This window comes from Cucurbita moschata, unplaced genomic scaffold (genome assembly GCF_002738365.1).
Source record: "Cucurbita moschata cultivar Rifu unplaced genomic scaffold, Cmos_1.0 Cmo_Scf00019, whole genome shotgun sequence".
NCBI lineage: Eukaryota > Viridiplantae > Streptophyta > Magnoliopsida > Cucurbitales > Cucurbitaceae > Cucurbita > Cucurbita moschata.
In genome coordinates, this window is record NW_019268535.1 from 2,005,715 (window position 1) to 2,030,152 (window position 24,438).

At 38.2% G+C, this 24,438-nt stretch overlaps 4 protein-coding genes across 6 annotated transcripts; 2 read left to right on the top strand and 2 right to left on the bottom strand.

Annotated features, from left to right (window-relative positions):
* The first annotated feature begins 110 nt into the window (after nt 1-110).
* Nucleotides 111-3,153, top strand: LOC111456834 ((3S,6E)-nerolidol synthase 1). Its single transcript, XM_023098858.1, has 5 exons — nt 111-801; nt 1,320-1,538; nt 1,637-1,775; nt 2,496-2,744; nt 2,827-3,153. Exons 1-5 carry the CDS (start codon nt 140-142, stop codon nt 3,115-3,117), a joined length of 1,560 nt encoding a protein of 519 aa, XP_022954626.1. The 5' UTR covers nt 111-139; the 3' UTR covers nt 3,118-3,153.
* A 1,233-nt stretch (nt 3,154-4,386) lies between these two features.
* LOC111456830 (G-type lectin S-receptor-like serine/threonine-protein kinase At4g27290) lies at nt 4,387-8,987 on the bottom strand. Of its 3 annotated transcripts, none has more exons than XM_023098853.1 (7): nt 7,706-8,987; nt 7,066-7,176; nt 6,816-6,943; nt 5,540-5,750; nt 5,209-5,446; nt 4,982-5,132; nt 4,387-4,907 (listed from the first exon to the last, which is right to left on the bottom strand). In XM_023098853.1, the coding sequence occupies exons 1-7, from the start codon at nt 8,985-8,987 to the stop codon at nt 4,608-4,610; spliced, it is 2,421 nt and encodes an 806-aa protein (XP_022954621.1). In that variant the 3' UTR covers nt 4,387-4,607. The 3 variants fall into 3 exon arrangements, with proteins under 3 accessions (XP_022954621.1, XP_022954620.1, XP_022954622.1); XM_023098852.1 differs by having other exon boundaries at nt 6,816-6,973; XM_023098854.1 differs by lacking the exon at nt 4,387-4,907 and having other exon boundaries at nt 5,039-5,115; nt 6,816-6,973.
* Nucleotides 8,988-11,023: 2,036 nt separating this feature from the next.
* Nucleotides 11,024-15,003, bottom strand: LOC111456701 (receptor-like serine/threonine-protein kinase SD1-8). Its single transcript, XM_023098669.1, has 8 exons — nt 14,958-15,003; nt 13,644-14,909; nt 13,455-13,568; nt 12,404-12,540; nt 12,119-12,329; nt 11,813-12,050; nt 11,586-11,736; nt 11,024-11,515 (listed from the first exon to the last, which is right to left on the bottom strand). Exons 1-8 carry the CDS (start codon nt 15,001-15,003, stop codon nt 11,204-11,206), a joined length of 2,475 nt encoding a protein of 824 aa, XP_022954437.1. The 3' UTR covers nt 11,024-11,203.
* Nucleotides 15,004-17,118: 2,115 nt separating this feature from the next.
* On the top strand, nt 17,119-21,497 carry LOC111456829 (G-type lectin S-receptor-like serine/threonine-protein kinase At1g11330). Its single transcript, XM_023098851.1, has 7 exons — nt 17,119-18,494; nt 19,434-19,544; nt 19,624-19,796; nt 20,242-20,452; nt 20,538-20,775; nt 20,867-21,017; nt 21,104-21,497. The coding sequence occupies exons 1-7, from the start codon at nt 17,144-17,146 to the stop codon at nt 21,410-21,412; spliced, it is 2,544 nt and encodes an 847-aa protein (XP_022954619.1). The 5' UTR covers nt 17,119-17,143; the 3' UTR covers nt 21,413-21,497.
* The last annotated feature ends 2,941 nt before the right edge of the window (nt 21,498-24,438 follow it).

Genomic DNA, 24,438 nt, shown 5'->3' on the forward strand with positions numbered 1-24,438 from the left:
TTTTTGTTCATTCAAACAACGACAGCTCTCTTCATTTTTCTATATAAGGATGAAAGATCAAACCATCCATATCATAACAAAACAAACCAAAATTTATTTGCTTTCTTCTTCTTCTTCAATCCTTAACCATCCAATACTAATGGCCGAAACAAAGATCCAGCAACGCCCTATTAATCCTCCTCAAAACCCCTTTCCAACAACATGGAGCGATCTAGATGACCCATTGGAAGCTTTAAGCTTGATCGATACAGCTCACCGTCTCGGCATCGCCTACCGTTTCCAAGCCGAGATCGACCTTATTTTACAACGCCATTACGCAGCCTCACTCAACCTCGACGTTGGTTATGCAAACCACGAACTTTATGAAGTCGCTCTTCGCTTTCGACTCCTCCGACAAGGTGGCTACTTTGTGCCGTCGGACATATTCGAGGCTTTCATGGACGAGGATGGCCATTTCAAGCAGGAGCTTGAGAATGATATCAATGGGGTGATGAGTTTGTTTGAAGCTTCGCAATTTTGCTTGCCAGGCGAAGCTATACTCGAGGAAGCTCGAGTTTTTAGCGCTCGAATCATGAGTGAATACGTCATGAACAATGTTGATTGTAAAAAAGCTAGGCATGTTGCTAAAGCTTTGGCGAATCCTTATCATACGAGCTTCTCTAAGTTCTTGGTGAAGGATCATTTTGGAATGGGGGATTTACCGGACACGAATAGATTGACCCGTGATTTCCAACTTGTCGCCAAAATGGATTTCAACGTTGCCCAGGACATGCGTCGTCGGGAACTTTATCGGTTCACACAGTAAGTTCGACCGAATTAATATTGAGGATTGTTAGGAGGGAGTCTTACATTGGCTATCGTGGGTTTATAAGTAAGAAGTACATCTTCATTGGTATGAGGTATTTTGGGAAAGCCGAGAGTAAAGCCATGAGAGCTTATGCTCAAAGTGGACAATATCATACCATTGTGGAGAGTCATGGTTTCTAATATGGTATCAAAGTCATGCTCTTAACTTAGCCATGTCAATAGAATCCTCAAATGTCGAACAAAGAAGTGAGTCTCGAAGGTGTAGTCAAAAGTGACTCAAAGTGTCGAACAAAGAGTGTACTTTGTTCGAGGACTCTAGAGAAGGAGTCAAGCCCTGTTCGAGTGCTCCATAGGCCTCAAGGAAAGCTCTACAATGTACTTTGTTCGAGAGGAAAATTGTTAGGAAGAAAATTGTTAGGAAGGAGTGGACAATAGAGTCATGTTCCTAACAATTAACCGACCAAATTATGTTATCCTATACTAACGTTAAACTAATGTCATGTTGGTTGTAGATGGTGGACAGACACAGGTTTGGGCAAAGTGTTGGGATTTGCAAGGGACCAACCGCTAAAATGGTACATTTGTTCGTTAGTTTGCCTCACAGATCCATGTTTTTCGGAGGAAAGAGTTGAACTTTCAAAACCCATCTCTTTTATTTATCTTATTGACGACATGTTCGATGTTTACGCCTCGCTCGACCAACTTAAGCTGTTCACAGAAGCTGTTAGAAGGTGTGAACTCAAATTCAAATTCAAATTCAAATTCAAATTCATTGTATGTTGATTTCAACAGAACTGAAAACTTATATTCCCCATATTTGTTGCTGCAGATGGGATCTTACGGTGGCTGAAGCACTACCAGACTGTATGAGGATTTGTTTCAAATCACTCTATGAAATGACAAATGAAATTAGTAGTAAAATCCATAAGAAGCATGGTTGGAATCCAATCAACTCCTTAAAAAAATCGGTAATTATATTCTTACTCAACTCATTAATTTGTTGAAGATCGTTGGGAGGGAGTCCCACGTTAGCTAATTAAGAAGATAATCATCGGTTTATAAGTAAAGAATACAACTCGATTGGTCCAGGGCCTTTTGGGAATAAAAGTAGAACCATGAGAGCTTACGCTCAAAGTGGATAATATCATACCATTGTGGAGAGTTCGTAATTCCTAATATAGTATTAGAGTCATGCCCTTAATGTAGCAATGTCAATAGAATCTTCAGTGTCGAACAAAAAAAATTAGGACCCTTGGAGGTGTAGTAAAAAATGACTAAGGATTGAACAAAGGGTGTACTTTATTCAAAGATACTATTGAGGAGGGTCTATGATTCCTAACATGGTATTAGAGGCATGCTCGTGTACTTTGTTTGAAGGCTCCAGAGAAAGTAGTCGAGCCTCGATTAAGGGGTGACAGTTCAAGGGCTCTATAGGCCTCAGAGGAGGAGATTGTTCGAGGGCTCCATATTTCTCAGGAAGGCTCTATGGTATAGTTTTTTTTACGGGAGGATCGTTGGAAGAGAGTCTCACATTGGCTAATTAAGAAGATGATCATAGATCATAAGAAATACATCTCACGACTCAAAATGTGTGGAGACCCGTGTGTGAAGGGTCTATGATTCCTAACCTAATTCGTGTTCCTTAATTATTTATTTATATTAATCCATTATTTTGACTATTTTTGTAGTGGGCCAAGCTTTGCGACGCATTCCTAGTAGAAAGTGAATGGTTCGTTTCTGGTTATTCACCAAGTGCCAAAGAGTATCTAAGAAATGGAGCAGTGAGCAGTGGCGTGCATGTAGTGTTAGTGCATGCGTTCTTCTTGTTAGGACAAAGAATAAACCATGAAACCGTGAAGCTTTTAGACAACGACCCTGAAATTATTTCTTCTACCGCAACAATCTTGAGGCTTCAAGACGACTTAGGAAGCGCCAAGGTTCGTACAAATCGATTGATGAATCGATGTTCTTCTCTAATTTGCTAGAACATGACGAGTTTAACTTTCTTTATGAACTTAGGATGAGAATCAAGATGGATATGATGGATCATACGTGAATTACTACATGAAAGACAATAAAGATGCTTCGATTGAGAGCTCACGACAACACATAGCCAATTTGATTTCGTATGCATGGAAGAAGCTCAATAGAGAATGTTTGTCGTTGAGTCCATTTCCTCTTGCGTTCATGGAAACTTCTTTGAATATTGCGAGATTTGTTCCGATTTTATATGGTTACGATGAAAATCAAAACCTTCCAACGCTTAAGAAGCTAGTGAAATCGATGTTGTATGAAAGAGTGGAGATATAATATTAGGGTATGTTGCATGAAAGAAAGCAAAATGTGATATCAATGTAGTTTATGTCAAATGTAACCGATGTTATACGATGAAAATAATCATTTTATTGTTTTTGTTTCTATGTTAATGTTGGATTCAATAGGTTCACATCACCAATTTAACCATGTGACACTTTGGCCAACAAAAAAAATTAAATACTCGATTAATACACCTAGAGCTTAGATTAAAACTCATGGTCACCTGCTAGGTCATGGATGCAATGAATGTATATAAGTAGTTGTTTATTTAGTATTGACAGGACGTTACAAATTCTCTCCTCATTAGGAACTTTGGTATAGACCCGCTGATAGCCACTCACGTTCTTAAGGTGCTCGATCTTCTATAGGCGTCCTCTCCCTATGTCATTGATTTGCTATTAGGCTCGAAGAAACAAGCATTCAAACACCTAGAGCTATTATACAACAAGACATACAAGTAGTCATACATGCTCAATAGGACAATAACATCCATCAAGCACTTGAAGCGCTGATCACAAGTTCTCGCCGTCACATGTTTTAACCGTTCATAATAGAAGCAAGCATTCTATATTACAGCTCAGGGACAGATCTGAAATTCCAAAACTCATGCGTATTTCTTCTTCCTCTATGTGCCTAAGGATTGGAGACCCCAAATTTAGTAATTGGTGTAAAATTACTATTTTGCCCCTCGGTATTATAAACTAACCATGTAACACCGAGTAGAGGAGGAGTATATAAATGAACTAAAACCACTTCCGAACAAGAGTGATCCGAATGACTAAGAAAGACTTAAAAGAACGAAAGTTACTATTAATACCAACAAGTTGCACCTCCATTTTCGGTGACTCAATTATAAAATCTCCACAGTTAAATGTATTTTACTTGGAGCAACTATCAATTATAAGGTCTCCGTGGTTAAATGTATTTTAGGAGTAATTGTATGTTAGGTAACCTCCTAGAAATCTTCTAGCAACTATCAATTATAAGGTCTCCGTGGTTAAATGTATTTTAGGAGCAATTGTATGTTAGGTAACCTCCTAGAAATCTTCTAAGATGCTATGATACATGTGAGTGAAGACAAAATATGGTAGAAGAACTTGTTGTTGGTCTGTGGGAGATAATCTTCCTCTTAAAAACGAAGAGTAAATAGCATGACCAAATCGAGAGGGAATGTCAGGGGCATCAAATATCAAATCCGAATTCCAAATTCTGATTCAAATCCTGAACATGAGTTATTAAAGTTTCGATCGAGATTAACAGGCTTGATTTTTATAACATATATGGTTGTTCCAAGGTTTGAACACTACAAGAACAAAAGTTCTCTAGCAAGAAGGTGTTCATAACAGAAGCTACTTCTTGGCCTACTGAATGAAAATGGGCCAAGTTCCAGACATCTTGAACTGCTAAGAACACGTTCATTGGATACTCCAACAATGCAATGGAAATGAAAATGAGTACTCTTTACAAAGTGACATTAATACTCACTAACGACCATGTACCAAAGTAACTGTCACTTCATTGGAAGTAGAGGCTTCAGCTAATGATTTATCAGTCCTAGAAAACATTCTCTCTGTGTAAAACCCAGGTTGTTTAGGATAAGACAGCATGTTTTCACTCTCCAACATTGAAAGCACCGACCACATAGTTGGTCTGTCATCAGGGCTCAGCTGAACACACAAAAGGCCTATTTGAATGCATCGTAGTGCTTCAGAAGGTTGGAATTTGTTCTCCAATGCTGTATCCATCAACTCCAAAGCATTTCCTTCATCCCAAAGCTTCCATGCCTGAAGATTTCACAGCTTGGAGTTAGTTTCCATGCTCGAGAAGTGTTTTGTTCGGTTTGGTTACTGATACTTACATGTCCGAGAAGATTAAGTTGATGATCGGTATGGAAGAACCCTCTATTCTTCTTACCGCTAACTATCTCCAAAAGAATGACCCCGAAGCTAAACACGTCAGACTTCAATGAAAAACATCCATCGAGTGCATATTCTGGAGACATATAGCCACTGAACCGATTCATAACTCACAAAGAACGTGAAGGGAAAAAATCTTGTGACGGAGTGAAATTGTCTTAATACTTACTAAGTACCGACAACTCTTTTAGTTTTTGCCGTAGTTTGATCTTCGCCAAACATACGTGCCATGCCAAAGTCTGAAATTTTCGGATTCATTTCACTGTCGAGTAATATATTACTTACTTTGAGATCTCTATGTATTATTCTTAGCCTCGAGTCTCTGTGGAGATAAAGAAGTCCTCGAGATATCCCGATTATGATGTCGAATCTCTTCTGCCAATTGAGTGAATATCTCTTCTCGTTATCTATATCGGGGGAAAGATATGAATTAGAAAGATAAAATGAACATTTGTTCTGCTAAAGGAGGAGACAGGGAGATGAACAAGTTTGGTACGCACCGAAGAGGAAGTGGTCTAAGCTTTTGTTTGGCATATATTCATAAACTAGTAATGTTTCTTCCTTATGAATGCAAAAACCAAGAAGCTTGACAAGATTTCGATGTTGAAGTTGGGATATCAACGTAACCTCATTTTTAAACTCGTTTTGCCCTTGGCCAGAGCCCCCTGCCAGCCTCTTTATTGCAATCTCTTGTCCACATGGAAGCTTACCCTACAATATATAGCATATGTAAGTAATATCGATAGTCTATCCAAAGCGTTACACCAGCTTAAGCTCGCATGCTCACTGCTGGCATACAAGCTTCCCCTCAAGGTTTTAAACCGTGTCTACTTGGGAGAGATTTCCACACCCTTATAAAAAAATGATTCGTTCCCCTCTCCAATCGATGTGCGATCTCACAATCCACTCCCATGTGAGGCCTAGTGTCATCGCTGGCACACCGTCCAGTGTCCACCCCCTTTCGGGGCTTACGCAGGCACACTACCCGGTGTCTGGCTCTGATACCATTTGTAACCGCTCAAGCCCACCACTAGCAGTCATTGTCCTCTTTAGGCTTTTCTTTTCGAGCTTCCCCTCAAAGTTTTAAAACGCGTCTGCTAAGGAGAGGTTTCCACACCCTTATAAAGAATGTTTTGTTCCTCTATCCAATCGATGTGGGATCTCACAATCCACCCCCTTTGGGGCCCAATCATCGCTGGCATACCGTCCGGTGTCCACCCCTTTCGGGACTCAGCGTCCTAGCTGGCACATCGCCCGATGTCTGGCTCTGATACCATTTGTCACAGCTCAAGCCCACCACTAGTAGATATTATCCTCTTTAAGCTTTCTCTTCCACGCTTCCCCTCAAGGTTTTAAAACATGTCTGCTAGGGAGAGGTTTCTATACCCTTATAAAGAATGACTCGTTCCGTTCTCCAATTGATGTGGGATCTCACAATCCACTCCCTTTGGGATCCATCATTCTCGCTAGCATACCGCTCAATGTCCACCCCCCTTCGAGACTCTGCGTCCTTTTTGGTACACGGCCCTGTGTCTAGCTCTGATACCACTTGTAACAGCTCAAACTCACCGCTAGCAGATATTGTCCTCTTTGGGTTTTCCATTCCAGACTTCTCATCAAGGTTTTAAAACGTGTCTGCTAAGAAGAGGTTTCCACACCCTTATAAAGAATGTTTCGTTTCTCTCACCAATTGACGTGGGATCTCACACTCCTAGTTTATGAAATGAGCTTTAATACAATGAGCTTTAATACAAAGATGTTAGTAAGAAAGAGTACCTTGTAAACAGGACCAAACCCGCCTTCACCAATCTTATTCGAGAAAGAGAAATTATCCGTGGCAGCCTCGATCGTTGTAAGATCATAGATTGGCATCTCAACATCATTTTCTTGAGCTAGAATCTCACCTGCAGTGATCTCAGGAGTGATCACATTACCTATTGTTCATAAGATTTAGAGACAACAAAGAGGAATATATATGAGCCATGAACAAATAACAGATCAATCAAACAATGGAGAAACTGCTTACCTCTATCTTTTCTTCTACGCCCAAGAATAAAGCAAATGACAAAGCCCAAGAAGCCTAGAAATGAAGCCACAGACACACTGACTGCTACCTTAAGTTTCTTGTTGGTTGAATCTACAGCACATGAAGCATTGTTATAAATGACAGTGGTTCACGATTGTTGGGAGGGAGTCTCACATTAGCTAATTAGCTAATTAGGAAATAATCTAAGTAAAGAATACATCTCCATTGATATGAGGCCTTCTAGGAAAGTCCAAAGCAAAGTCATGAGAGCTCATTCTCAAAGTAAATATCATACCGTTGTAGAGAGTCATGATTTCTAATATGGTATCAGAGCCAGACCCTTAACTTAGCTGTTAATAGAATCCTCCAATGTCGAACAAAGAAGTTGGGACCCTCAAAGATGTAGTCAAAAGTGACTCAAGTGTCGAACAAAGGGTGTACTTTGTTTGAGGACTCTAGAGATAGAGTCGAGCCTCGATTAAAAGAGACTGTTCGAGAGCTCCATAGGTCTCATGGAAGGCTCTACAGTGTACTTTGTTCGAAGGGAGTTTAGACTAAAAATGGACAATATCATTGCGGAGAGTCGTGATTCCTAATAATAATCTATTTACTTAGAATGGAAGGAATAGCAATTTAGTACCTAATTCTGAAGCAGCCACTCTGACATAGAGATCCTGTCCATTATAAACAACAAATTTAACATCCATAAGTTTATGGAACCAGGTAACACAGCCATACCCGCCATTTGGAAGCTCCATTATTCCATAAGCCAAGCAAGAACAGTTGTTCAAACACGCCGCCTCACAGTCTTGAATGCTCATATTAACATTCACAAAATACCCTGAAGAATCTGGAAATTTCACACTACTAATTCGTTTAAACCCCTCGCCATTTCCACAAGTTCGATTGTCCTTTCTAACACATCCACCAGAACGCCTAAACATTTCCCAATCATCAGGCCATTTGGGTTCAAACCCATCCATACAATCACATTCTGCTGTGAGTGAAAACGTACAAACACCAAATTCCCCACATATTCCGTACACATCGCATCCATCTCCAGGCAATGTATACAATGGATACCAATATTCTCCATCTTCCACCCAATACAGCTGCTGAAATAACCCCGCCGCGCCCAGCACCAATCTTACAGAGAAATTGTTCCTCGCCTCATACGAAAACAGCGCTCTGTGTTCATCACCATTATAATCAAACTTCGGCGCATAAATTGCTGTTGCTCTGAGATCCCCACTTCCACTAAACCTTTTACCATACCATGGGCCGCCCCGAAACGTTATGATGGGCCCTTTACGAACTACAAGTTGTGGAAGCCCATCCATTTCCACACCGTATGTGTAATCCCCAGACGATGGATCATTTGGGTTTTTCCAAGACGTTAACTTCCGGTTCAGGCCGGTTTTTGAATCCCAACCCAGTTTCATCCCAGGTAACAGAGTATCAGACGGGTAATCGAAGCTCTGCCACGCATAATCTTGAGACCCTGTTTCTCTTAAAACCAAATTTCCTGTATCTAACAGCTGAACCTCTCGTTCTTTCAATGATCGTGGAGAATTGGAAGTCCATAAAATCCCACCTGTTTGGTTGAGAAGAACAATGTTTTCTCCTTTGAATACTAAATGAGCAGAGGAATTCACAAGTGGGTTGTCTCTGTTTGCGACCCACACGACAGTTTGTGGGATGTTGTTGTACCATATGCCCAAGTAATGAAATTTGGAGCCCTGGGGATTGAAGATTCCCAACACGAACTTCTTTGCAGGTGAAATTAACATCTGGGTACTGCCATTGATGGATTCCCCTGCTTTTATGCTATCGATTGCTAACGATTTTGTTGAAAACAGAGCAATGATCGTCGAGAAAAAGAGAAAAGATGAAAGCTTGCACCTGCAAATCAGTTCTCCCATGGCTTCATTCAACATTTTGACTTAGATATCAACTTTGAATTTAACATATTGAATCCTTGAGGCCAGCATTGATTGAATGAAACGTCATTGTCACACCGTTTACTATGAAGAAGATAACTCCAGAATCTGTTCGAGTATTATAAGGTTTCTTGAATTGTCTCTTACCTTATACAATTAAGATTAATTAAGGAAGAACTTCTACGAGTGAGAAAAAGTCATAAAGATGAGGTAAGATCCGTAAGAGGCATAACAGTTGACAATCATCATGAAGCAGCAGAAGAGATTTGACTTGGACAAACTGAGATGAATATCAAAGAAGTGACTTTGTTCTTTTTTAAGTATAATTCAGAGCGTTGTTCCTGTTCTTGATATTAATTAATCATTAGTTTAAAATGACTTTGTTTGATGAAGAACAAGCCTAGTCAAATTCAATCTTGAACACAGCTGTGAGAATTAGATTATTATTCAGTCCCAATCGTTTTGTATGGTTGAGATAGTGTAGTTTTCTTTGACAAAATAATAGAAAGAGTAACATTTGGTGAAGAAAGGATGAGCTCAAACTACTATATAAATAGTTTATGACTTTGCTTTTGAATCGTTTCAATTCAAATTACTTTTAAGTCTGTGTTTCTGGTTATGTGAGTGTATAAACGAGCTACTATTTGATGGAAGAATGACCTTTAGGTTGTTCTAAGTGACACGAAATTCAAGGATGTGTTGATACAATCCTCGTTATGCAAGGCTTTAAAGGGAAGACTGAATGGAGGTGCTTCTCTAATAGATCGTTACGTATAGTCGTCAGTATCATAATTTTGAAATGCGTTTATTAGGGAGAGCTTTCCATACCTTATAGGGAATATTTTGTTCTCCTCTCCAACTGATGCGGGATCTCACAGTCCACCCCCTTAGAGACACATCCTCGCTGACACCCTTATAAGGAATGTTTTGTTCATCTCTTCAATAGATGTGAGATCCCACGGTCCACTTCTTTAAGAACACAATGTTCTCACTGACACCATTATAAGGAATTTTTTGTTTCCCTCTCCAACCAATGTGGAATCTCACGGTCCACTCCCTTGGGAGTACAACGTCCTCGCTGATGCTCTTATGAGGAATGCTTTGTTCCTCTCTCCAACTGATGTAGGATCTCACAGTTCACTCCCTAGGGGGCACAACGTCCTTGCTGACACCATTATAAGGAATTCTTTGTTCCTCTCTCCAACTGATGTGAGATCTCACAGTCCATCCCCTTGGGAGCATAACGTCCTCGCTGACACCATTATAAAGAATTCTTTGTTCCCCTCTCCAATTGATGTGAGATCTCACCGTCCATCCCCTGGGGACACAACGTCCTCACTAACACCATTATAAGGAATTGTTTGTTCCCCTCTCCAACCGATATAAGATCTCACAGTCCATCCCCTTGGGGGCATAACGTCCTCGCTGACACCATTATAAAGAATTCTTTGTTCCCCTCTCCAATCGATGTGAGATCTCACGGTCCACCCCCTGGGGACACAACGTCCTCACTGACACCATTATAAGGAATTCTTTGTTCCTCTCTCCAACCGATGTGGGATCTCACGGTCCACCCACCTTGGGGTCACAACGTCCTCACTGAAACCATTATAATAAATGTTTTGTTCCCCTCTCCAACTGATGTGGGATCTCACGGTTCACCTCCTTTGGGGGCACAACATCCTCGCTGACACACTGTCCAGTGTCTGCCCCTAATACTATTTGTAACAGCCCAAGTCCCAAGCGTCCTTGCTGACATACTGCCTAGTGTCTGGCTCTCATATTATTTATAACAACAAGTCCACCGCTAGCAGATATTGTCCATGACACATTTCGTATTACCGTCAGCCTTAAGATTTTAAAACGCCTCCATTAGGGGGAGATTTCCACCCTCTTATCAAAAAAAAAATTCTTCGTTTTCATCTCCAACCGATGTAGGATCTCACAAATTTCAACTACAAAAGAGTTTAAAGTCTATGAATCTACGATAGCATTCAATCATACGTGATGTTTCTCGTAGTAGCTGTCTCATATCATTTTCCTTCTAATACAAAGACAAATTTTTCTTGTAAAAAATACAAATCCAACCAAGCTGACTAAACAACAGAAAGAAAAAGAAAAAAAAAACATACTGATAAACATAAAATCAACAACATATAATGAATCAAATATAGTTAGAAACATGATCACTTGGTTCCTTAACGTCCATCAAGCAATGTAACAGTGACATTGTTAGATGAAGAACTCAGTTGATCATTTAAAGATGAATCAATACCAGTCTCTATGAACCTTTCCTCATAGAACCCAGGTCGTTCAGGAACCATTAATCTCAGGTTCTCATTCTCCAACATGGATACCACACCCGACATGATTGGCCTGTCTTCTGGACGTCTTTGAACACACAACAACCCAATATTTATATATCTCAAAGCTTCATGTTCATCAAATTGATCCTCCAATATTACATCTATTAATTCCAAGCTCCTTCCTTCCTTCCAAAGATTCCATGCCTAAAACAAGTCCATTGACAAGGTCAATCTAAGAAAAGAAAAAAAAGGTGCCCGGTTTCTTCGTACTTACATGTCCAAGAAGATTGAGTTGATGCTCGGGATGAAAAAACCCTTTGTTCTTCTTACCGCTAACGATTTCTAGAACCATCACTCCAAAGCTAAAAACATCAGACTTCACTGAAAAATAACCGTCTATAACATATTCAGGAGACATGTAACCACTGCAAGTACCAACACATTGCACATAGTTAGAATACGAACATATAAACAAAATAAGGTAAGATCTTTGTTACTCACTAAGTTCCAACAATTCTTCTCGTTTTTGTTTCGGTTTGATCTTCGCGAAACATACGTGCCATACCAAAGTCAGAAATCTTCGGTTTCATTTCATTGTCTAACAAAATATTAGCAGCTTTAAGATCTCTATGTATGATTCGAAGCCTTGAATCTCGATGGAGATACAGAAGTCCTCGAGCTATGCCAATTATGATATCGATTCTTCTTGGCCAAGTGAGCGACGAACGTCTTTGATCATCTAAAATATAACAGTCATGATATGATAGATCAAACGTAATTGTAAATGAAGGATTGTTTGATACCAACCAAATATGAAACAATCCAAACTTTTGTTAGGCAAATACTCATAAATGAGTAAAATTTGTTCATTGTGGATGCAAAAACCAAGAAGCTTGACAAGATTTCGATGTTGAAGCTGAGAAATGAAAAGGACCTCGTTTTTGAACTCCAGCAACCCTTGACCTGATGTTTCTGCTAGCTTTTTTACTGCAATTTCTTGCCCATTTGGAAGCTTTCCCTGCAAGAAATTTCATGTATTAAACGAAAGAAAACATGAACTTATTGAAGATTAGGGAATGTTTTAAAGAGCACCTTGTAAACTGATCCAAAACCACCCTCTCCTATCTTATTAGAAACAGAGAAATTTTCAGTAGCTGCCTCAAGAACGCCAATGGGTATCTCTAGTTCATGTTCTTGAATTGGAGGAACTATTAGAACTTCATGGTTACCTGCATGAGATTTGGCAACAAATCACAAAAATGGTAATAGAACTAAACATATGATCGTGATCGTGAAAATGAGGAGGAATCCCACGTTGCCTAATTTAGGGAATGGTCATGGGTTTATAAGTAAAGAATACATCTAGGACTTTCAGGGAAGTTCAAAGCAAAGCCACGAGAGTTTATGCTCAAGTGGATAATATCATACCATTGTGGAGAGTTCTGATTCCTAACATGGTATCAGAGTCATGCCCTTAACTTAGCCATGTCAATAGAATCCTGAATAAAGAAGTTGTGAGCTTCGAAAGTGTGGTGTAGTCAAAAGTGACTCAAGTGTCGAACAAAGGGTGTACTTTGTTCGAGGACTCTAGAGAAGGAGTTAAGTCTCGATTAAGGGGAGGCTGTTTAAGGGCTCCATAGCCATCAAGGGATGCTTTATAGTGTACTTTGTTTGAGGACTCTAGAGAAGGAGTCGAGCCTCAATTAAGGGGAGGGAGGTTATTCGAGGGCTGCATAGGCTTTAGGGAGGCTTTATAGTGTACTTTGTTCGAGGGGAGGCTCAAAGTGGACCCATCTTACCAATGTGGAGATTCGTGGTTTCTAACATGGTATCAGAGTCATACCCTTAACTTAGCCATGTCAATAGAATTCTCAAATGTTGAATAAAGAAGTTGTGAATCTCGAAGGTGTAGTCAAAAGTGACTCAAGTGTCGAACAAATGGTGTACTTTGTTCGAGGACTTCAGAGAAGGACTCAAGCCGATTAAGGGGAGGCTATTTGAGAGCTCCATAGGCCTCAGGGGAGACTTTATAGTGTACTCTGTTCGAGGGGAGACTCAAAGTGGACAATATCATACCATTGCGGAGATTCGTGGTTCCTAACAAAGCATATGATCGTGAAAAAGAGGAGGAACAAGGCTTTACCTCTAGCTCTTCTCCTAATGAAAATCCAACTGCCAATCAAACCCAAAAAGACCATCACTGATACAATCGGCACAGCAACAACCACTGCAACACTACGCTTTTCATCAGCCGATTCTTCAAAACGCAAAAACAGAGCAAAACAATCAGACCCAACTCAGCTTTGTTCATGCAAAAGTATGAAGCAGATACCTAATTCTGAAGCAGCAACTCTCACATAGATATCATCTCCCGACCCAACATCAGGAACATAACGAATATCAACCAATTTGTGAAACCAATTGACACAGGCAAGCCCAATTTTAGGAATTTGCACTGTTCCATACGCTAAACAACCGCAATCCTTCAAGCACTCTGCCTCACAATCTTTAACACCCAGTTTCATTTTCACCGAATCCCCTGTAGAATCAGGCCATTTCACTTTGCTTATCTTTATAAACCCATCTCCAGCTTCGCAGATCTTTGGATCCCTTCTCACGCACCCATTTGACAAGTTTTGTGCTGAGATTTGTTCAAACCCATATAAACAACCACAACTTGTTGTCACTGCGGGATTACAGAGACCAAAATTCCCACACAAATCGTAGTCATTGCAGCCAGCTCCATCAAATGAGTATGCTTTGCGCCATTTTTCTCCCACATCGTTCCATTCATGCCGAAGAATTGACCCACTTGAATCCATCACAATTCTCGTACGGCTGTGCGCTGAATCGTTATATGAAAAGGATATCTCTGTTGAAGCATCAAAGACAAGATCGTAATTGAACCCATTACCGTAACTCTGCCCAAAATCATGATCGAACCAAGGCCAACCTCTAAACATTGTTCTGTTTCCTTTATGAACAAAGAATTGAGGAAGCCCATTTGTGTTGAGGCTAAAACTGAATTCCCCCGACGATACATCGTTTGAACTTGTCCATGATTTTAGCTTTCGATTCAAACCCGTTTTGGAGTCCCACCCGATTTTCATACCCGGTAACAGAGTATCAGTCGGATAATCAAAACTCTGCCACACATAATCTTCTGATTTCGAATCTCTCAAAACCAGATTTCCAGTGTCGAGCAGCTGGGCTATTGGATTTTGAAGTGATTTTTTCGAATTTGACGACCAAAAAGCTGCGCCTGTTTGATTCATAAGAACCAAATTTCCATCTCTTCTGAAGTTTAAAGTGGCAGAGGAGCTTAAAACAGGGGTATCTCTGTTTGCCACCCAAACGACAGTTTTGGGAACGACGCCCTTGTACCATATTGCTAAATACTTCAAATTAGTGGCTTGGGGTTGACTGAAGAATCCCAATTCAAATATATCGGCGGCGGAGACAATTGATTGGGTATCGTTAATGGATTGGCCTTGTTTTAAGGTATCGTCTGCTATGGAGTTTCTGGAAAACAGAGGTATGAGTGTGAAGAAAAAGAGGGAAGATAAGAGATTGCTGGTGGGAGTCATATTTTCAAGTTCTTATTTCGTTGCACGAAGCTTTGACCCTTTATTGTAATGAGTGAAACTTGGAAGGTGGATGAGCACGATTGATTTTGGTGGAAAATTAGTCATTGACTCGAACAGTGATATAATATTTGAGCTGAAACTCGTGTTTTGATTTCAAACTTCTCCCACAAATTTGAATGTAGAACTTATGTTCATATCTTTAATGATGGATTGAGCTCAGCCTTTTCGTCATGAAATGTAATCTCTAACAATTGTTCATCTACGAGAACAAATTGCTTAGGTAGCAGACAAAGATCACATGGTAGAACGTGATTAGCTTTAGAAGTATCGATGTGCGAAATGTCCTTCAACGTATTCAATCGAGGAAGTGAAAGATGGGCAAGTGTGGAGTGTCATGAAGTAGCAAGAGCTCGTTGAATAGAAACGACACAGATAGACCAACTTCGTGGAACAAGTGTGTAGCATTGTTTTGAGATGTGAAGTTATGAGAGTCATGTGGAGTGAAGTTATGAGAGTCATGTGGAGTCATATGACAGTGTGACTGCGAACGATTTTACTTCTACTTCTGCTACAACAATTGAGTATCAATACAATTTGGTTGTGGCATTTGGGCACAACAAGTGGTATCATAACATTTTGGTTGTGACATTCCGCTGCAACAATTAGATATCAAACTATTTTTTGTTGTAGCATTATATGCCACAATAAGTAGTATCAGAGATTTGAAGGTTGTGACATTACACCACAACAAGTGATATTAGAGCTTTGCGAGGTTTTGGCATTGTGGCACAATAGAGAATATCGAGACCAAGCCAAAATGCCGGTGAGGAAAGCATTGGGACTCTCCAAAATGCACAAAACAAGCCAAAAACTTCGCAAATAGAACATCGAGACCCTACAATTGGCATTGAGACGCTAGCCTTGCAAGGTCTTCAAATTGTGAGGCAAGTGTTGAAGGCGTGCACAGAGGAGTTTCATCTATTTCGATTAGTAAGGGTCACGTTATCTGATTCTTGCTTCTTAAGAGTAAAGACTATCCCTACGGACCAACACAATTTCTATAACTGAGCCATAAAAAAGAAAGATGCATATTGTTGGTAAAGGTAGTAAATTTCATTTACTTTAAGTTTTTCTTAGTCATCCTATCCTCAAGATTGCTCTCATTCGAATACTATTTTGGTTCATTCATGTATCCCTCCTTTACTCGTGTGCCACAAATTCTTTGTCAAGTGGATAAAACAACTTGGTGCAAAAATCAATTGTGAGTGCATTGAATATTGAAGTTAGTAACTCTTCAAACAATTAAGTAATAGAAAGTGTCATGGTCATGCTTGTATTTTTGTTTTCGAGCATAAATATCCATTTTCCTTGTATTTTGTTGGCACATTGACTTTTTTACCATTTTTTATGCTAGACATTTTAGAGTTAAATTGGCTCATAATGTAACAGGGGCGAGTACGACTAGTTGTTACTACTAATTAATGGTATGTTATCATATTGTTGTTGTTCATTTGCTTACTCGAAGGACGTGTGGATAGAAATGAGAACAAAAAAAGACTTCTTTATTCTCACTCTGCTTGATCGGTAATCAAGAAATCAAAAATTGCTCTAACTTTTAAAAAATAAACTCACTATTTGATCCATTTCTTAAAATTTTATCATACTCAAAATTTATTTGTATTAAAAAAAGTCAATGGCATATTGTATTAGTTTTTCTCGAAATTGGTATATAATATTGTCAGTTCAATACATAGTTTTCTTTGGAAAGAAAATTTTAAATATTATGAAACTTCGAAGCCATTTCCACCGAATACCAAGTCAATACCCCCGCATATCCATTCTAAGACTTTTAGATAAGGTCACTTAACAAAGACAATATAGTAATATTAAAATTTGAAGTTGTAGAACTCCTTTTAACTTTCGTGGTCTTTTGTAGAAATGTTCCTTGAAGGTGCAGAAATCGAATGAGATTGGTCTCTCGACCACTTTGCTTGTAGGCTTGATGGACATCGCTAAATACTTCCCTAAACCCTAAACCCTAAATACTTCCCATTCCTACCTACCCGATGGACATCGCTACATTTTTATTGTATAAAAAAAATAATCTTCAACCCTTACTTAAACAAACAAACAAAAAAAAAAAAAAAAAAACCGACTAGAATGAGCTGAATTGGATGACTTTGTGAGGTTGACAACCTCCTCTTAACGAGAGTCTGTTTTTTACATACTAATTTGTTCAGTAACTATGATGATCGAGAGATCCATGGCAACTAGAAGGATTAGCTCGAGATTTTCATATCGTCGCTGTCATCTTCTTCTCCTCCTCCTCTCATTTACTTGCTTCGCTTCAAGATTTGGCTATGGAAAAGATACGATCACATCAACAAGTTTCATCAAAGACCCAGCTACCATATCATCCAATGGAAGCTCCTTCGAGCTAGGCTTCTTCTCACCACTCAATTCAACCGCCCGATATGTCGGAATTTGGTACAACCAAATCCCCTTACAAACTGTCGTATGGGTAGCTAATGCAAACAACCCTCTCAATCATACTTCGGGGATTTTCACGATTTCCAAGGATGGGAATCTTGTCGTGTTGGATCAAAACGACACCGTTTTGTGGTCTTCAAACATTTCATCTTCTTCTTCAACAACAACAAACACAGATTCAATCGCCCGAATTTTGGATTCAGGCAACCTCGTTTTGGAAAATTCAACTTCTGGGAAGATCATATGGGAGAGTTTCAAACACCCATCTGATAAATTCTTGACTTCCATGAAAGTCACCACGAACACAAGAACCAAACAGAGCGTCAAGATTACCTCATGGGCTTCTCCTTCTAATCCATTTATGGGGAGTTTTTCATTAGCAATGGAAGTTTTTAATTTCCCCGAAGCTGTAATTTGGAATGGTCGGAACATTTATTGGAGATCTGGTCCATGGAATGGTCAATCATTCATCGGAGTACCCGAAATGGACTCTGTTTATCTCTCTGGGTTCAACCTTGTAATTGAAGAACAAACTTACACTCTATCAATTCCACATGAGTTTAGTACTCAAGAGTTTGCTTATGTATTACTAACTTCGCAAGGGAATTTGGAGAAAATGCATTGGAATACTCAAACGAAGAATTGGGATGTTAGTTGGATGTCTCTTAAAACAGAGTGTGATTACTATGGTGTTTGTGGGGCATTTGGGGTTTGTAATCCCAAAGCGTTTCCAATTTGTAGCTGTTTAAGAGGGTTTGAGCCAAGGCATGAGGAGGAGTGGAAGCAAGGGAATTGGAGTGGTGGATGTGTTAGGAGGATGCCATTGCAATGTAAGAGGTTGAACAATGGTGCTGCTCAAGAAGATGGGTTTCAGAAAGTTGAAAGGGTTAAAGTGCCCTACTTTGCTGAATGGTCTAATCTTTCTTATTCGGAAGATATATGTAGAGAAGAGTGCTTGAACAATTGCTCGTGTAACGCTTATGCTTATGAAGATGGTCTTCGTTGTATGCAATGGAGAAGGGAGGAGTTAATTGATATGCAAAAGTTTGAGATGGGTGGAGCTGATCTTTACCTACGAATGGCTTATGGAGAATTAGATCATTCAAGTATGTACTCTCCCTAAACTTCTACCACTAATTTTCTTTACATAGGTTAGATCCATATCAGTAGGAGAGGAGAATAGAATGAAACATTTTTTTATAAAGGCGAGGAAACTCTCTCTAGTATATGCATTTTAAAATCGTGAGACTGATAGGTAAACGTAACGGGCCGAAATGGATAATGTCTGCAAGTGGTGGGCTTGAGCGGTTAAAAATGGTATTAGAGCTAGACACTAGGCAATGTGCTAGCGAGGATGTTGGCCCCCAAGGAGAGTGGATTGTTAGATCTCACATTGATTGAAGAGGGAAACGAAACATTCCTTAGAAGGATGTGGAAACCTTTTCTTATTTTATGCATTTTAAAACCGTGAGGTTAACGGCAATATGTAATGGACCAAAGCGGGAAATATCTGCTAGTGGTGGGCTTAGGCTGTTATAAATAGTATTAAAGCCAGACACCGAGCAGTGTGCCAGCGAGAACGTTGGCCCCTAAGTGAGGTGGATTATTAGATCCCACATCGGTTGGAGAGGAGAATGAAACATTTCTTATAAGGGTGGGGAAACCTCTTCCTAGTATATGTGTTTTAAAACTGTAAGGTTGACGGCGATTAGTAACGAGCCAAAGTGATCCCACATCGGTTGGAGAGAGGAACGGAATATTCCTTATAAGGATATAGAAACCTCTCCCTAGTATACGCGTTTTAAAATCGTGAGGCTAACGACTATACTTAACGAGTCAAAGTGAACAATATCAAAGTCAGACACCGATTGGTGTGCTAGTGAGGACGCTGGCCCCCAAGGGGGGTGGATTGTTAAATCTCACATCATCGGTTGGAGGGGTGAACGAAACATTCCTTATAAGAGTGTGGAAACCTCTCTCGAGTGGGCTTGAATTATTACAATATTGTTCCATCTAAAATTTTGCATTATCTCCTTCCTTCACAGATAATGTAAATAACAAGAAAGGAACTATTACAGCAATCGTGCTACCGACGACCTTTGTCATCTTCATGATTGTCGTATTTGTTTGGTGTAAATGGAAGACTTACAAACAAGGTAACCCAAAAGATTACATTACTCCTATATTTGTCAATCCAAACGTAACTCACATTAAATTATTTGAGGCCTACAACAGAAAAGAAGGAAAAACAAAAGAGTTTGAAACTTACAAGGGAGGATGATATGATTGGGAATGATATCAAACTTGAAGAGGTACCCTTTTATGATACTGAGAAGCTAGCAATTGCTACAAACAATTTTGCTCTTAGTAACAAGCTTGGGCAAGGTGGCTTTGGTCCTGTCTATAAGGTAGGTAGTTTTTATATCAAAATCTCCTCTCTTTCTAGTTTGATATTGATGAGAAGAACATCCGTTAATGAAAATATGTCTTATTTGTTAGTTAATAAGATTGATTTAGTATTTATTAACCTAGATCGATTTTAGGATAAAAATTTAGTAGTCACTGATTTGAAAGTTTACGAGACCAATTAGGAAGATTCAGTAGTTATTGATTTGAAAGTTTAGGAGATCGATTACGAAAATTTAGTAGTTATTGATTTGAAAGTTTACGAAATCGATTATGCAATCTCCACTATAAACACTCATGAGAAGCATGCTATTTACCCAACTAAAAAAAGAATTAATAAATCATAAGTGCTTAAAGTTCTTCGGTTCAAAAGCTCTCTCCCCTCAAATTATTCTTCCGCTTCCATTACTTGTTTCTACTATTTCGATCGTGGGTAATTTTCAACAGGGAAAACTGTTAAATGGACAAGAAATAGCTGTAAAGAGGCTATCAAGAGCCTCCAACCAAGGGTACGAAGAATTTATGAATGAAGTGAAGGTGATTTCTAAGCTACAACATAGAAATCTTGTACGCCTCTTTGGTTGTTGCATCGAAGGAGAAGAGAAGATGTTGATTTATGAGTACATGCCCCACCTTAGCTTGGATGCGTTAATCTTTGGTAAGATATTTGTGATAATTTGACAAAGTTCTTGTTGTGTTCGTAGTTGATTCACTAACCAAAACTAAAATCCATACATATATAGGCTCTGGAAAACAAAAAATTTTGGATTGGAGGAAGAGATTCAATATTATCGATGGAATTGCTCGAGGTCTCCTTTATCTTCATAGGGATTCAAGATTGAAAATTATTTATAGAGATCTGAAAGCAAGTAATATATTACTAGACAAAGACTTAAACCCTAAAATTTCAGACTTCGGTATGGCAAGAATTTTTTGTGACAATAAAGTTCAGGCTAATACCGTAAGAGTCGTTGGAACTTAGTAAGTACACTTCTCATCATTTTATAGTAATTTGATTACGTACTTTTATGCAGCTAAAAGAAAGTCATTCAGGTGTGTTTATTTAATATAGTGGATATATGTCTCCTGAGTATGCAATGCAAGGTCATTTTTCGGAGAAATCAGATGTATTTAGCTTTGGAGTTCTATTGCTCGAAATTATCAGTGGAAGAAAAAATACCGATTTCTACCACCATAAATATGCCATAAGCTTATTGGGATTCGTATGTCTACAAAACTCCACTTACAAGTTGATAATAACATTCAAATCTCAATGTCTCATACAAATTTCTTCTTAACTTGATTTCAGGCATGGAAGCTGTGGTTGGAAGGCAACCTTATTCCTATGATTGAACCAACAATATACGAATTGTGCTACCATCAAGAGATTTTGAGATGCATTCATGTAGGGCTCTTATGCGTTCAAGAATTTGTAAAAGATAGACCAAACGTCTCCACCGTTATTTCAATGCTCAATAGTGAAATGGTAGATCTTCCTTCTCCAAAGCAACCTGGCTTTGTTGGTAGACCAAATGAAGGCAACACGGACTCATCTCAACAAAATTTAGATACCTATTCGGTAAACAATGTGACACTTACCACAATTATAGCTCGATAGTGCATTAGGTAGAAAAACCAATTTGTTTTAATGATCTTATATAGGAAGAACAATAGATGTTGTACCAATCAACAATTGCTCCCATTTCCAATGTATCCAATTTCAAAGGTAAGAAAATAAAGTCGTGGCATAAAAAAATGAAGCCACCAACGATTAATTGACATGGATGATAACGTTGCATGAATGAAAGTTTCTATGAAGTCCCGTATTAGTTGGAGAGGGAAACAAATCATTTCTCATAAAGGTGTGAAAAAATCGTGAGACTGACAGTGTTACGTAACCGATTAAAACGGACAATATTTGCTAGTAGTGAACTTGGACTGTTATAAATGGTATCAGAGTTAGATATCGAACGGTGTAATTAGTAAGGACGTTAGACCGCTAAACTAAAGGGGGTGGATTGTGAAGTTCCATATTAATTGAAAATAAAATATTTTTTATAAAGTGTGAAAATCTTTCCTTAGTAACACATTTTAAAATCGTGATGAAAATGACTTTTCAACTATCCTAATGAATTCGATTATTTTAAAATATTAAAAGGAAATCAACATATAATTAATAGGTAAATTGAACCAATTTAGTTGAATATATTAAATGTTATCCGATGTAGACTTTTGAGGAAAAAAAAAACAAACAAAAAAACAAAATAAACAATTAATTAAGTCTCGTGTGAAACCATTAATCATGATTATATAAATGTCAACGAAGTCGTATTTTATTTTTATTTTTTAAAAGGGGTCATATTTTTACCTATTTTAATCTTAATAAATCCCAAAGAGATAAATATATTATTAATTTACAAAATTTAATTTTAATGCAGGGAGTGTACTCTCCCATACGCTTCAAACCGTTCAAGTGGGATGAAAGAAAGCAAGAGACCTCGATTTTATAGTAGTCCATCTCCCCACTTTCTCAACATAACTGATGGAGGACAACTTTCATTTATTTTTTCTTCATCTAATTTTGGGTTATTATACTTATTGTCAAAGTTCTGAGACTTAATTGAATTTTTTAACGTGACATCTTAAGTCAATCGCTAGTAGACGTTTTTCGTTTTGTCGTGTTATGTATCATCATCGTCTCACGATTTTAAAAAACGTCTAAACCCTAAATCCTATATCGTATTTTTTACAACTACGTTAAGTTTTATTTTTATTATCATCAATATGCTTGGATTGACATTTAAAGAACTAATATGAGTTATCATTCGTAAAGAGTTATGTTTGGATCGACAGCAGTGTTCAAGTTGAAATCAACTCAATGAAGGTTGAGTAAGATCATTTCCAAGGGTATATTAATTTATATGAATCGAGTGAACCATAACGTAAGGAAATGCCATTGTCTCCTGCAGCCCACTGGCAGGTATTACTTTCACATCGATCACTAAGTCAGCTTCCATTTTCTGGCCAAAACACTTGACCAGAAGTGTCCCATGTTTGCTGCTAAAATAGCACCAAAATAGTGTTGTTTGCCAAAAAATTTCATTAAACATCCAGTCGTATTTTCCCCAAAGCTGGATCACATGCTTACCTAAATCGTCATCTTTCGACTTACAATGAGCTAACAGAGGAGAATCTTTCCTGTGATTCAAAATAACCATTCGTCATGGAGACAATGGGTGCTCGTATTTGGTATCAGATTGTGCAAAACATGAGTTAATAATCATGTTTGCAATCAATATGATGATACATAGGATGTTTTGAGGTTTCATTTTTTTTTTTGGAGTTTAATATGAACACTTTTTTTTTCACAAATCCATTTTGTTTTGTTTCATATATGTATCGTGAAATCAAATTAGTATACAATAAAGATTCACAGGTTGTACAATTTAAATCCGGTTAATTTTCTAACCTTATTTATTTAAATATATACATTACATATGTAATAACTAATAAGGTGTTATATATAGGAAGTTTTTACATAGATATGTATAAAAATTGTTACATTGAGATGAGAATTCGAAGGAACTAAATCTAATCGATAACAACATGTTGTTGCTAATGACGGATGCAAAAACAAGCAACAAAACCACAATACAAATTCATTCTTGGATCAACCATTTTGATCAATTAGGACATATTTGAAAGGACACAGTGGTGGCTTGCGTTAGCATATCGAATTCAAACAAAAAGAAAGCTTATGAGAGTTCTTAATTATTTTCATGCCTTCCGTTCTTGTACATTATCTAGACACAAAAGTGGTTCTTAATCCTATTTGGTTGATTATGGTTTTATTTTTTCAAGTTGATCCTATTAGCAAGGTTGAATACAAAGTAATTGATGGAGAAAATGAGTTCACGGTGAATCTAGATTTCAAACCATTTCAAATCATATAGTTGTCGTGTTTGAGAACTCGACGAAATTTCATGAGTCTATGCACTTACTATTTTTCATATTTGGAAACTCAATCAAATTTCATGTTTGGAAATTCAAACTGAGAAAAGTTTGACGGAGGCTCGAAAGTTGATATGTTGTGTTTATTGTTGTCAATTATATAAATTTGGAGAACTAGTTACCAAAAGTTGATGAACCAAACCTGTAACGACCTTAGATTTCTACTTACCTAGAGTCGTTACCGTCATCATAACGTAATTATTTGGTGCGAAAATAAGCTTTAAACTTTGTCATAAAACTTAAATTTCATTGTAAAACACTGTCATAGACTTACGTGTTCGAAAATATTTTTAAAACAACACAACGAAACACTAAATGAAATAAATAAGCGTTAAAATTAAAAACGCCATATTCTAACCTAAGTCTAAGAAAATAAGTACTACTTTATACATGTGTCATGGTCTTGAATTTCGATTTCATTGTCAGGCATACAGAGATATACAGAGATTTCTTGCCTTTACCTGAAATAGAAATTGCACTTGATTTGATTATTTTAAGAAATACTCAACAAGTGACTCACACTGTTGCGTTCAGAGAATGCAAACACATGCAACTCATGATCTAAGGACCTATCGTTAGAACCATAATAGGGGTGGCCTCCAGCTCCGACAAAATTGGATGTGTAGTACTTCC

What these genes read in the sequence shown, in the direction of transcription:
- LOC111456834 (XM_023098858.1), top strand. Translation starts at nt 140, where the DNA reads ATGGCCGAAACAAAGATCCAGCAACGCCCTATTAATCCTCCTCAAAAC. An exon ending in GAACTTTATCGGTTCACACA is followed by an intron (nt 802 to 1,319) that starts GTAAGTTCGACC and finishes TGTTGGTTGTAG; the next exon opens with ATGGTGGACAGACACAGGTT. An exon ending in TTCACAGAAGCTGTTAGAAG is followed by an intron (nt 1,539 to 1,636) that starts GTGTGAACTCAA and finishes TTGTTGCTGCAG; the next exon opens with ATGGGATCTTACGGTGGCTG.
- LOC111456830 (XM_023098852.1), bottom strand. Translation starts at nt 8,987, where the DNA reads ATGGGAGAACTGATTTGCAGGTGCAAGCTTTCATCTTTTCTCTTTTTC. An exon ending in GGTTTGGTCCTGTTTACAAG is followed by an intron (nt 5,751 to 6,815) that starts GTACTCTTTCTT and finishes TATATATTGTAG; the next exon opens with GGTAAGCTTCCATGTGGACA. An exon ending in CTTAGACCACTTCCTCTTCG is followed by an intron (nt 5,447 to 5,539) that starts GTGCGTACCAAA and finishes CCCCCGATATAG; the next exon opens with ATAACGAGAAGAGATATTCA.
- LOC111456701 (XM_023098669.1), bottom strand. Translation starts at nt 15,003, where the DNA reads ATGACTAATTTTCCACCAAAATCAATCGTGCTCATCCACCTTCCAA. An exon ending in AGTTGCTGCTTCAGAATTAG is followed by an intron (nt 13,569 to 13,643) that starts GTATCTGCTTCA and finishes TGCGTTTTGAAG; the next exon opens with AATCGGCTGATGAAAAGCGT. An exon ending in AGAAGAATTGTTGGAACTTA is followed by an intron (nt 11,737 to 11,812) that starts GTGAGTAACAAA and finishes TGGTACTTGCAG; the next exon opens with TGGTTACATGTCTCCTGAAT.
- LOC111456829 (XM_023098851.1), top strand. Translation starts at nt 17,144, where the DNA reads ATGATGATCGAGAGATCCATGGCAACTAGAAGGATTAGCTCGAGATTT. An exon ending in CTTGGATGCGTTAATCTTTG is followed by an intron (nt 20,453 to 20,537) that starts GTAAGATATTTG and finishes ATACATATATAG; the next exon opens with GCTCTGGAAAACAAAAAATT. An exon ending in GTAAGAGTCGTTGGAACTTA is followed by an intron (nt 20,776 to 20,866) that starts GTAAGTACACTT and finishes TATTTAATATAG; the next exon opens with TGGATATATGTCTCCTGAGT.